The sequence below is a fragment of the Mauremys reevesii genome, linkage group 4 (genome assembly GCF_016161935.1).
Source record: "Mauremys reevesii isolate NIE-2019 linkage group 4, ASM1616193v1, whole genome shotgun sequence".
In the NCBI taxonomy this organism is placed as follows: Eukaryota; Metazoa; Chordata; order Testudines; family Geoemydidae; genus Mauremys; species Mauremys reevesii.
The window spans coordinates 53,802,649-53,816,307 of record NC_052626.1 but is presented as its reverse complement, the minus strand read 5'-3'; the positions used below and the strand labels follow the sequence as shown (position 1 = coordinate 53,816,307).

The following is a 13,659-nucleotide window of genomic DNA, read 5'->3' as shown; positions in this document are numbered from 1 at the left end:
TGAGAACTAGAAAGACTCTTGCACCTTACAGTGCTTAGCAACTGAAATACTGATAGGTTGACTAACTGCTTTTCATTTAGTGTACAGAATCCTATCAACAGTTTGTGATATACTTAAAACTTGTAAACTTTAACTTCAGGTCAGTTAAGGTAAAATTCAGTTTTTGTTCATGTTTATAAAACATCTAACATCTGCGTAAATGTAGGAAGAGTTGAGATTATAATAATTCAATTAATGATAGTGCCATACATAATTAATTATATATATATAAATAAAAAGTGGCTTTGTTATAACAATTTATTGCCAGATGGATAGATAGATAGAGAGCAATAAATTAAATTATTATATAGGTGGATATATATATATATAGGTAGGTAGATAGCAATACATTTCCGGATGTGATTTGGTGGTGCAATACCTTTTGACTCAAAATATTCTTTGCATAGAAAATAGCCTAGTACATTTTCCAGGTTTGAGTAAACAGAACCATGAAATATCTATGTTAAAATATTCTCTACAAAATACTTTCTTTTAATTCAGAGTTAAATGTGCCTAGTGATGGGGATACCATTACTTCATTTAGGAAACTATTCCTATCCCTAAAATCTCTGGTTGAGAAGAAGGCTTTTCTAATATTCAGCCTAAACTTTCATTTTTAAAAATTACATCCCATTTCTCCTAAATTTGCCTGCCTGAACAACCATAAACAAACTTCTTTGTTAGCTTTTACACTTTTCTGGACTCTCCAGATTGTCAATATCTTTTGGAATTAACTTCCAAGAAGTGAAAGCAATATCCCAGGTGCAGTCATACCACAGGGGTCGGAAGTGGAACTGTTTCCTCAGTGCTCTTTTGTGTAATGCCTGTGTGTATGCTGTCGATCATTTTATTGGCTGCCATGTTGCATTGCTAACTCTTGTCTATTGTTCTGGCCACTGTCACCACTACATCTCTTTCATCATTGCTGCTTTCCAAATATTTCCCTCCCATTGAACATCTGTGTTTGGGATTATAAATACCGAGAACAAGAATACTTTCATTTTCATCATACATAATTTGGTATTCTCTGTGAATTTATTATCTTAATATGTACCCTCTCTCCCAAGTCATTAATGGAATATAAATATATAAAGTTAAAGGATTCTACAAGTGATAAAATGATTTTTTTTTTTAGTGCTGCATAAATTCTTTTATAGGAAGCAAGTTCTTTGCTTTTTTCCATTGTGCAACAGTGAGGGCTTTATTACTTATTCAAGTTAATAAGATATATTTTCCACTACTTAGTAATAGCTCTACTAGTAATTGGATCTGTGTTGCCTTCCCTAAGATAAATATCCATGGATCCTTATTAATGTCATGCCCAAAAATTTACAAAATCTTCCTATATTTTATCCCAGTATACAATCAGTGGAGAAGAGGTCCAAAAATAATGAAATTAAGTTGCAAGCTTGCAGTTGCTACAGAGTGAATACAGTTTATACAATATATAGTAGGAATTATGCAACATAGCAGCACTATAGTAAAGATAAATAATCTGTTATTCAATCATTATTGCTTTATTACCAGTCTGAATACTACTGAGATTGCCTTGCCCCATACCAATCATAACCATTTGATTTGATTTTTTATTCTCTCTTTCATTTTTTGTCTAAACCTGGTGTATTTCAAGCAACCACTGTGTGGATACTGTTACAAAAATTAAAAATAATATCATCATAGATATATGAACATAAGCACAAAGGGGACGAAAGAAGGGAAAAGGATAAAAAGTTATAACCCTAAAGAGAGGGATTGGCTTATGTGAAACACATTACTCTTTTAAAGTAAATATGCCATCTTTTCCTTTTTTAAACTATTTGTCAAAAATTTGTATCTTCTGTTAGTGAAATTATATAAAGAAACTAATGGAAAATGCATACACCTTTGAGATAATGGTAGAGTTAGAGCATTGTAATGTGATAAATGCCAGTGCAAATACTGTGTCAAAATAAGTCTGTGGACAACATTTCTGTAACAAGATGCTATTCCACTGCCACTATTTATATTGCATCAAATGCAAATAAAGTTAATTCTGTTCAAATATTATTAATGGTGCTCTCACTGTAACCAAAGGGTGTAGATGTGCTAGAGTGACAGTTTTTTCACTTGACTTTTCATTAAAAAATAAATTTCTGCCTTAGCCACAGTAACTAAAAGAGTATATTTTTAAATGTTTTCCGTATATTTATTGTATTGAATTTCTGAATGATTGGCTAGTATTTTCTAATTCTATATAAAGGTAAGGTGACCTGATAAAAGATTGGTCAGCCCTGGTTTTATCTGGCATGATATGAGACAGCAATAAAATTATCCCAATGAAGATCTGAGTTTGCAGTGTACTCGGTTTCAAAAGCAGTCAGAAACTGTAAAGAAATAAAGAAATAAAGGTTTCTATCTACTCATCCTTTGTTGTCCTGTGTCTGGTGTTGTATGTTCTTAATTTTTCCTCTTGAGGTATGGAGACATCAAAGGGGATTGATTTTACAGTCCTTTAGGAGAATATACAGTAGTATGGTATGTTTTTCTAGGCAACTCTGTCCTTGCTGGCCTGCCTGGAATACAGAATCCTCGAAGACTTTCTCTCAATTTGTAAACGTTTATTTATGGTCCTGCACAAACAACACTGATCTGGGCCAGCACTATATGGGGCAAATAAATTGCATCCTGTGAAGGGGCGTGGAAAAAGAAAAAGAGGGAATTGGGAAGGAATTGTCACTGAGTCACTTCAGAATTGTAACCCAGTTCTCAGGGCTTCTTCAGGGAAATCACCACTCTACACTGCCCTGTACTCAGTGCTGAGCCTTATGGTTCAATCAAGCCCCAAGAGTTAGAAGAAAATCCTTAATTAACTCAGAACCTGAAGCTATTGAAAAGAAATTGTGTTTGTGTTTGTAGTCCACAGAATTTAAAGAATTTAAAAAATTACAGAAAGAGAAGGTGGGTGAGGTAATATTTTTGTTGGACCTGCTTCTGTTAGTGAGAAAGACAAGCTTTCAAGTTTACACAGAAAAAGAGCTCTGTGCAAGCCCAAAATCTTGTCTCTTTCACCAACAGAAGTGGGTCCAGTAAAAGATATTACCACACCCACCTTGCGTCTCTCATATCCTGGGACCAACACAGCTGCAACAGCACTGGAGACAAGAATGTAAAGAATAATAGGTGTATTTGGGATAATGTATCTTATAACAGATCCACAGTCCCCCACCCACCTTCCCTGCATGGTTGGAGAATTATTTGCATTACTTTATGTGGTACGTTTTCTGTTCCAGTGGATGGTTAGCTCCATTACATACTGTTACCCTTGCCTGGCTCACAATGAGCCACCTCACATGGGATTGGTTAGCTGCTGTGAAATTTTAAATCTATGGACAACACACTGTGTATGATGTGATCATTTAGACCTAAATTATATATTGAGGTCCTGACCCAGGTAGCATAAGAACACTGAGATCGCTGATAAACTCAGAATTATGCAGCCATGTAAATTGAGTATGAAATAATTTAATTACTCCGTGCGGCTCCTGGAATAAGGTACTTGGGAATGGGCAGTACCAGAAGAGGCTAAAGCACTGCATAAAAGGGAGTGGGGAGAGGCTTCTAGGAGATGCAGGCAGCCATCCAGGGTTACTAATCCACAAAGACATGGTGTTCTCTTTCTGCATAGCCTAAGAGAAGAACATGGCAGGTTCTATTCCTTACTGTACAGCTCGTAAAGCTTCACAAGAGCAGTTCTCCACTTCAGTATATTTTAAGTACAGTCCCTCCTCCTGCTTCATCCTCTTCTGCTCCTCATGTTACTGCATGTCTTTTGCTCCCTCATTTGCATAGCTAGCCATACAATCCCCTATCCCTTCATGTGGAGCTTATAAAAGAACAGGAAAAAAGGTTACAATCTGGGAGGATGCAGGAAAATCACTTTTTAAGAATATTTATGTAGCACAAGCAGACTTGTGCTGCATTTTGGTCAAAAGAAAAATCATGCACACATTTGCATGGCTGCATAATTGCATTATGCACAGAGACCTGGCTATGGGAGTTCTCGCTAGTAATATGCTAGGAGCACAGACCCAAGGGTACAATAAATTTGCAAAATTGTCTTGAAAATTTAGCAGCCCAAGCAGAAAATCTACTCACCCATCCTTATGATCATGATAATGGCGGGGTGGTGGGCAGAAAGAGGAAATGTTTTGCTTGCCTGTAGTGAAAAAAAGTTACTTTTCCTGAGTAGAATTTTACAAGACTGTATTATAAGATACTTCCTGAGAACAAGCATTTACAAGTCATTTTCTGTTGAATTTCTGCTGAGAGTAAAATGTCACCTCTTTATGTGTGGACTGCAAACTTAATTCTTCTTCAATAGATATAGGCTCTGAGATGCTGCTCTCTTATTAGCTCTTTTTAGTGGCTCGTTTTCAATAGGCTAAATCATTATCTATATAATATCACACACACACGCATATATTTATGAATGAATGAACAGGTTGGACAAACACCTCTCAAGAGTGGTCTAGGTTTACTTGGTCCTGCCTCAGTGCAGGAGGCTGGACTTGATGATCTCTCAAGGTCCCTTCTAGCCTTATATTTCTATGAGTATGTAAGATAATCATATAATCTTTAATGATTTGTGTTTTCAGAGTATGTGTAGAAGCCCCATTGCTTAATGGAGTACTCTTTTGGATGGATTGCCTTGCACATAAGTGTGACGTTACGATCGGTGATGTGCACTGTTATCAAAAACAGATCATGCATGTACAGAGCATTTCTCACTGGGCACCTGCTAACATAGGACCTTATAGTCAGTCCATCAAGGTAAGCAGTCTTTGTTACTGTATAGAAACTATTTACCAGTTAACAAAATTATTAGCTCTTTTCATTTATTTTAATCTGCATAGAAGGGGAAAAAAACAAAGCTTGCGCCTTTTTGTAATATGTTTTTTAAAAAAAACGACAACATATGAAAAATATGAGTATATACATTTAAAATTTTAAAACCTCTGTGTATGACACCTTTTCAATTCTTTTGCTGCAGTTTATCAAACCTTTCACTCTGTGATCATCAGGCAGGGCTAAGGACAATTATTTCTTTCAGAGCATCACTCTGTGCAAAACCAGTATATTGAGGTTGTACACTATAATTATAACAGTAAATAATTATAGTACATGTATATTTCCATATGCTTTCTGAAATTTAACTATTCATTGAAAACATTTCAGGGCATTTTATATTCTTTATGTTCAAAGACAAGAAGTTCATACTTTTTCTTAGGAAATCAACGCTTAAACACATGTAAGTAAATTCCCTTATGAGGCTCTAGATATTAGTATTGCAGTACATAAAAGCAAATCAAGACTGATGAAGTATTTAGTATTTTTAAAACCTATATTTAAGACAAAGTGGACGGGACATGATATGATGCTTAACAAATTTGAAAGAGTAACCAGGCAGCCCACTTCCCAACTCCTAATGCCTTCCTGAGTAATAGGGAAAAGTCTGTCTTTAACCTTACAAAGAGAATTTGTATGCACTCTTCTCTCCACCCTCCTGTCTGTACAACAGAAAGAAGATCTAGTCCAAACTATGCTATTACCAGTAGGAGGATCTGTAGCTAGGGTGACCAGTTAGCGTGTGAGAAAAATCGGGATGGGGGTGGCGGGCAATAGGAGCCCATATAAAAGAAAGCCCCTAATATCGGGACTGTCCCTATAAAATCAGGATATCTGGTCACCCTATCTGTAACTTTCACAATATTTTATTTCATATATTGCAATTCTTCTGAGTTGTCTTCTGATTTGCAAACAAACCTATTATTATACTGTTGCAACAATGTTTTGTTTTGTGTGGTGTTAACTACATTCCATGTGTGTGGTGATGGCTTAGGCTAGATATCAGGTGAACTCACCCAGTAAAGACATAGAGGGTGGTTATCACATATAACACATCATTTATCTTTGTTTACCTATTTAAAGAAGGTTCATTTGTCAAGAGTAGGAAGTTGCTTTAGTGGACCTTTTCTTCACTCCATTTTAAACACTGTGGGTCATGCTTTGGCTGGCTCTGCCTGGTTTATTCAAATGAGAAAATGCAAAGAACCATACAGTCATTTTGCACCCGTACTGGGGCAACCACATTCTGACTGTAGTGCACAGGCGCTGAACTAAGTGAATATCCTAGACCTGGCACAATCTGGGTTCGGGCCAGTACATAGGATCAAAACTACTTTAGTAATACTGATGGATGATCTCCTGCTGCCAATGGATAGAGGATGGACATCCAATTTCATCTTCAGAAATCTCTGCAGCATCTGATAGTCAACCATAGGATACTGCCTGAAAGAAATGGTGGAGTCCAAAGGAATATGTTTAAATTATTCAAGTTCTTCCTGGAGAGATGCATCGAAAGAGTAGAGATTGGAAACTGCACCCCCTCTACTAGACTCCTCACTTGTGGAGTCCCAGAAGAATCCGTTCTTTCTCTGGTCCTTTTCAAAATCGACATGAGACCACTAGCTGAACTAATAACACAACATGGACTCATGCCAGCAATATGGAGATGACATACAGCTATGCTTATCCTTTACTTCATCCGACCATACCACTACCACCAAGATGGCAGCATGCTTGAGTGAGATCATTTCATGGATAAAGAACAGCTGGTTGGAGCTAAGCGCAAGCAAAACAGGGGTGATGCTGGTGGGCAAGGGTAAGCATTTTGCAGAATTTGCAGTCATGGTGCAGTCTCCTTTGGTTGACGGTACATCCCCACAGTTGGCCAGTTCAGTCTGTAGCCTAGATCCCTCAGTAATGCTAATCTCTCACATAGTAGCATCCACAAGCAATACTTTCTGCCATTTCTGGTTGGCTAGAAGACTCCAGCTCATCCTACCAGAGGTTATATATGTCTTCAATACCTCCCATCTGAACTACAGCAGTGCAGTATAAGTGGACACAAAGACATCAGCCCTTAGAGAGCACCAACTAATACCAAACACTCCTTAGCAATACTGACTGCCACGAGCATATCAAAACTATCCCCGGACCTCTACACTGGTTTCCTGTAGAATATCAAGTGAGGTTCAGAGGATGGTCCTCATCTTCAAGGCACTCAATGACCTGGGCCAGGCCTATCCAAAGAATTGCCTTAAGCTCTGTGATGAAGATCATGGTTGACTGTTCCACTCCTCTGGCACACTTGAACTTTCTGCTACCAGGGTAAAGCTTGTCTGTGCAGGAGACACACCTTTCTCAGGTATTGGTCCCAAACTCTGGAACAAACTAAGCCTGGAACTAAGGATAACCACAAACCTCACCACCTTCCACTTTGAATGCAAAGCATTTTTTTAACTTGCCTTCTCTAACATAAACACATAACAGCATGTACATTTAAACACACACACACCAAAATTTTCCAAAACACTCCACTGTCAACATTATTCTCCTCCTAAGGAGAGGATAAGAGAAAGCACAAACTCCATGTGTCAGATATTAGTCACCCAGTATTGTACTTATGTCGGTTCCCGAATATTAGAGAGATAAGGTGAATGAGGTAACATCTTTAATTGGACCACCTTCTGTTGCTGAGAGAGACAAGCTTTTGACCTGCACAGAGGTCGTCTTCTGGTCTGGGAAAGGTACTAAGAGTGTCTCAGCTAAATACAAGATTGAACTGGATTTATGGCTTATTATAACAATCTATAGCCCACTAACCCTCCTTTTTGTTCTATGACTGCAGGGGTGTTAATAGGCCACTCTATCTTGCATGGTCTCTTAGGATATGTGCTAATTACTTACGCTGAACTACGTGATCTTCTATTTAGCTGTGACACTGATTACACCACACATTGTGGGGGGGGCTGTTGTCTGATTTACTGGATGAAGGTAGGTACCTCTTTAAGGGGGAGAGAAAGAGAGACAGAGAGTAATTTTGTGACAGAACATGTCAGCGTGGGCACACTGACCCATTGCCCGCCTCCCTCCCAGTGACCGGAAGAGAAGGAAGGTTATATAAATACATGCTGAGTAGGAGAAGCCCTCTTTTACCTGAACCAGGTGGAGCAGCACTCACCCTCCCACACATGGAAGTGGCAAAATACCAAGTTTGGTCAGGAACCACTGTGGGCACTGCACTAGTCGTTCCTTTCTTGAAGGGTGGGTTGGGAAGAAATTTTTCCCTCACCACCACCACCACCACCTAGGTGAAGTGCAGGGATTTTCACCTTCCTCACAGTGGGTTCATGAAGCTGGAGGGATTCGTTGAGGGTAAACATGGAACAGGAGTTAGGCTGTGATGTTGCAATTCATTATGTTGCCGTGATTGCAGATGTCCAGTGCAGGTACTCCATAACGAAGTGATATAGTGATCAGATAAATGGATTGGTAAAGGATTTAAAGGAGGTATTCATTAAATGAGCAGAAACAAGGAAGATTCAGGGCTACTTTGGCTGGTACAGCAGGGAGCCAATCCTCCACCCTTTATGACCCACCCTAACCCTTATTCAAGGTGGAGGGATGGTAAGCTCCCAGCAGCAGGTGTGCTGGGGACCATGATGGGAAAGGGAGAGGGCTGACAGAAGTCCACCAGATATGTATTGAAATGATCATGGAAATACCTGCACTATATATGTTGATTTGCTGGGTACTCCCAGACAGTTAATAACCAAGTTGCAACCTAATTAAACCACATCCAGTGTCTTCTGTCCTTCTTCTGGCATAGCTGGACAATCTAAGAACCTTTCCCAGACTTGAAGAAGAGCTCTGTGTATTTTGAAAGCTTGTCTATTACAGAAATTAGTCCAATAAAAGATATGACCTCACCCACCTTGTCTCTATAAGATGTTAATCATGTCACTTACCTCACTACTGGAAGGTGGTTAGATACCCTACAATAATAAGGGCAGGATAAGAAACTGTATATAATAAAATAGAGCTAGTGCTAATGTTTAATCCAGCCTCTCTGAAGAGGATGGATTGAAGATAAGGATAACCATGATCCTGCTTCCCCTTACTTGAGACACTGGTCAGAAGATGAAAGAGAAAGCACATGCTCTGCTCTTTCAAAGGGTTGTGGAGACTCACTTGTAAAATTCAGTCAAAATTCTTTTAAGGCTGTTCCATTGCTGCATGGCCTATTTATCTATAATGTCATATCTTTGAAAATCCTGTTGACCAGGCTATTTATCTGTGATGTAAGATCTTCAAAAATGTTGTTTCCCAGGATTAATTTTCTCTTTCTCTTCACTGATTGATATGCTAAGCATCCTTGACTTTTTTGCTTTCTCTATTTTGCAGTAATCTAACTACAAAAAAAACCTACAAGATTTTCTCTCACTTATTTCAATCAGAAAATTATCTTCTTTTTTCTAGTATAACTTTATTTTATTTTACCAAAATTGTGTATCTGTTTACTAAAATAGCATATAAAATGTATACCCTAAAATTTATTCTTGAAAACACCTTACTGAAAAATACACAAATGCACAATGCAACATACTTACCCTTGGAAATATGTCAATTTTAAGCTCAAATGTGGGTCCCATATAATTTTGAATGTACCTTTTACAAAGTGAAAAGCTTCTCGTTGACTGTGTTTGGAAATCTATTGAAGCTAGATGTGTGAACATGTTATTCAGTTCTTTGTAAAGTCGCTGGCAGAACAATTTTAGTAAAGCATTTCAAAATTGGTTTTTGGAATAGACTATTTTCCAGTATGTATAAAGTTTAGGGGGGGTTGATTTTATAAGTATAGTAACAGGGATAGACTGGGAAAAATAAAAATCCTTTGTGCATCATCCTGGAATGTTGACATTTTGATCAATCTTGCATGTTTGAAGAGCAGAAATTTATGGATCTTGTAATTTTGAAGTGTTAATGCCTTTATCGTTTACATTTTGAGACCTTGGTTCTAATTTGATTATGTCACAAGTAGAAATAAGTAGCTGATCTTAATGGTTCCTAGCAAACTTTTGTTTATATTACAAAATCACCATGCATTTTTGCACAAAATTGTCATGCTTCTCTGAATAGACCCAAGACTGTAACAGCAAGGGTATGTGGCAGCCAAGATTGATGTGCATTGGCATAAATACTGTCCTGGCAACTGAAATTTAGTGGAGGTAGTCCATGCAAATTACAGGTATTTGCACTACAGGCTCAACAAATCACTCAGAAGAGCATCCATTTAATTCTGTAGAAACCTTGCAGGATCCCGCCAACTGAAGCATGAGAAAAAAATGTTAAAATTAGAAATATACCATGAGAGTGTCCTTCTGACCCCAGGCTGACAGAAGCAAAACAACACTTACAGAATGTAGTTAGGATCTGGATTTGATTCAAAATATTTATAGCAAAATCAGAAGTCATTCCCTTTCTTGAAATTGCATGCTTTAAAATCAACCCCAAAGCTTCTGTTCATAGTATGTAGGATATAATCTGTGGTAGGATATAAAGTGGCTGACTTTCCCATTTGTAAGGACAAAATTGTTTGTGATAACTTAACATATTTTTCTTGGCTCAAATCTTTTACTGGTGCAGAAGCCTCTGTCCATCTGAGTGTTCATCTGTCAGTAACTTCAGTATAAAATATACATCTATGCTGTAGTAATGACTATGCTTCTGGCCTCAGTAAATATGGTACAAGTGTACTTAAATCCAGGATAATGTGAGATTACAAACTCTGCCTTGCTTCTCATAGGCAATAAACCAATTATTTGCCACTGTTTAGCCCTGTGTTACATCTGTCAAGAAAGTCAGTTGGATATTGCACTCAGTAGCAGTGGATTTTAGCCACTTTTAAAGAAGGATTAAAAAAGGGCTTTTTTCACCCTCACTGGAGAGAAGGGCAAATTGCAATATCCTCTTACAAGTGGGGCATTCAACTCTGTGAAAAATAAACAGCCATAATAGCTGTAGTAGGTTATCATCATGTATGTGGACCAGCACTCTTTGCCAGTCGGTTTCACAGATAGTTGCTGACATCAGAGGGAACCATTGATACTGTTGGAAATGGTAATTAAACTCAGCATGAGCCCCGACTGCCTTGACCATCTTAAAGCTCTCACTTCTCTCCTTTTCCTGAGTCTCTTGCCCCACCAATCTCATTCTAGCAGAGAGGGGAACTAAATTCTAAAAATGAACATGAGTTCAAATACATATTTTTATTTATTTTACTTTCACCATGATAAATGGCAGTTCTCGACAAAGGGTCAGATTCTCAACTGGTATAAATTTGCTTAGTTCCATTGAGTTCAGCAGAACTTTGGCAGATGTATGCCAGCTGAGGATCTGGCCCAAAATCTTAATAGAATGCATGTTTAAAAGGGGCACGTGGAGCTGTAGGGCTAGACGGAAGTTTTATATTTAAATGTTGAACCAATATTTTTAAATTAAAAATAGCCTTTTAGCAACATTTACAGAATTTAACATCACTTATTTTACCTGATTGTAATTATTTTGCTACTGTGTGTTAAATACAAGGAGACACGTTTCTCTTGAGCTAGTTTTTTTATTGCTGAATGCAATCTACAAGTTCGCTGAATATTTAAAAAAAAATTCTTCCACAAATGTGAAATTTGAAGTAGATTCACATTGCAAAATAAGACTGCCTGATTCATGTCTTCCATAGATGCATGACATTGTATAGTATCTCAAATTACAATTTGATTATAATATATCAGTCAGATTGCAACATATGTAGTGGTATTTACAATGAATGATACTTCATAGTAGAGATGCTTGGATAGTAATGAGCCACCCTGAAGAACAGCTTTAAGGGTAAAAAATATGTTCCATATTAAAACCACAAGATAGATGCCTGATGCCGTATACAGTAGTATCTGTTATCTGAGAGTTACACAGAATTGTCTTCCATGGAATTTTTCTTCAGTTAATGTTATACTAGTTATGTGTAACACAAGACTGTACTGTGCATCGATATTGAGGCAAAGGAAGGTATAAAAGTAGAGACCTCCTTGTAGAAGTGAGGCAGTACAGGGAAAGCACTGACTCTATTGGAGGAATGATACAGGGCAAGCAGCAGCTGGTTGGAAAAAATGGCAACAAATATTGATCACAGTATTAGCAAATCATTCAAGTAAGATCAGAATCCAAGTTAGCATGTTAACATGCACCAAACAGATGTCTGTACTAGATAACTAAGCTGAGCCATAACACCTAGGCGTACAGATCTGAACAATAAAAATGTACAAATGATGCATTTTTAAGGGGAAAAAGAAGCTAAAAGTGAGTCATCACAGTCTGTGTATCTGCCTTTTAGTATTGCTATTAGATTCATGAGGATACAAATGAGAAAATTACATAACTGTGGAAAAAGTAAAGCAAGAATTCTTCTGAAGCATGTCATGTGACTCACTGGCTATGTCTACACTGCAGTTAAAAACCCAACAGCTGGCCTGTACCAGCTGACTCGGGCCAAGGGGCTGTTTAATTGCCATGTAGGCATTCGAGTTTGGGCTGCAGCCTGGGTCCCCAGAGCCTGGGCTGCAGCCCGATCCTGAACGTCTACACGTCAATTAAAAAGAACCTTAGCCCGAGCCCTGTGAGCCTGAGTGAGGTGCCATGGGCCAGCCACAGGTTTTTAATTGCAGTGTAGACATTCCCTCAGTAGCCCAGTGAAAGATGGTTAGTGCTGACAACTGTTGATCAGTGTGATCAGAAATTTTGGGTGAATCTGTCATTCCACTGTGAGAATGACAAAAGAAATATCAATGTCTGCCTTAATTTTTCTTGTTGAAAGTCCTTTAAAAGCAGTGTGTGTGATATTTAGTACTTATGAAAGTACGGGACTGCTATCTGTTGTAGGGTTTTATACTGCTCTCTGTTTTTACCCCACAGCCTCCCCCTTTGTCGTTTGGTAACAATCTGAAAGTTTTAAGAGCTTTGCTCATTATCTAGAAAGGATTCCTGGACATAAGGCAGCATCTCAGGGGCCAGGGTGCTGGAGATCTTCAGAGATGGGCAAGTCTGGGATTGTTACCACGTGGTTGTATTTTCGTATTATTGCTGCTTCTCTTTGGAGAGCTAGCATGAGTATGTGTGCTCATGCAGGGGAATCCCAACCAGAGATTGTAGTGTAGACATAGCCTTAAACTGCAGCATCCACAGCTGGATAGAGTACTCCAGATGAGGCTTCAACAGTGCCAACTAGAGCAGGACAATTACTTCCTGTGTCTTACATATCACACTCCTGTTAATACAGCTCAAAACAGTATTAACCTTTTTTGCAACTGCATCACATTATTGACATATTCAATTTGTCATACACTATAACCCCCAGATCCTTTTCAGCAGTATGATGGCCTAGCCAGTTTTTCCCCATTGTGTATTCATGTTCCTCAGTGTAATAATTTGTACTTGTTTTTATTGAATGTCATCTAATTGATTTCGGACCAATTCTCCAATTTATTATTGTCATTTTGAATTCTAATCCTCTCCTCCAAAATGTCTGCAACTCCTCCCAACCTGTCTCCAACTTTTATAAGCATGCTCTCCACTCCATTATTCAAGTCATTAATGAAAATATTGATCTGTACCAGACCGGGACACAGTCCTGCCAGACCAAGCTTTTAAGTATGGTCTTTAAGTACCCTAGGATGGATTTCATTAGGT

At 38.1% G+C, this 13,659-nt stretch overlaps 1 protein-coding gene across 9 annotated transcripts in view; it reads left to right on the top strand.

The window, feature by feature from the left end:
* DPH6 (diphthamine biosynthesis 6) overlaps positions 1-13,659 on the top strand; it is a 380,184-nt gene that overhangs the window by 191,030 nt on the left and 175,495 nt on the right. For all 9 annotated transcript variants that reach the window (XM_039533241.1, XM_039533240.1, XM_039533239.1 and 6 more), the window contains exon 12: positions 4,674-4,848. In XM_039533241.1, coding sequence (XP_039389175.1) covers positions 4,674-4,848 — 175 coding nt within the window. The remainder of the gene's footprint in view (positions 1-4,673; positions 4,849-13,659) is intronic.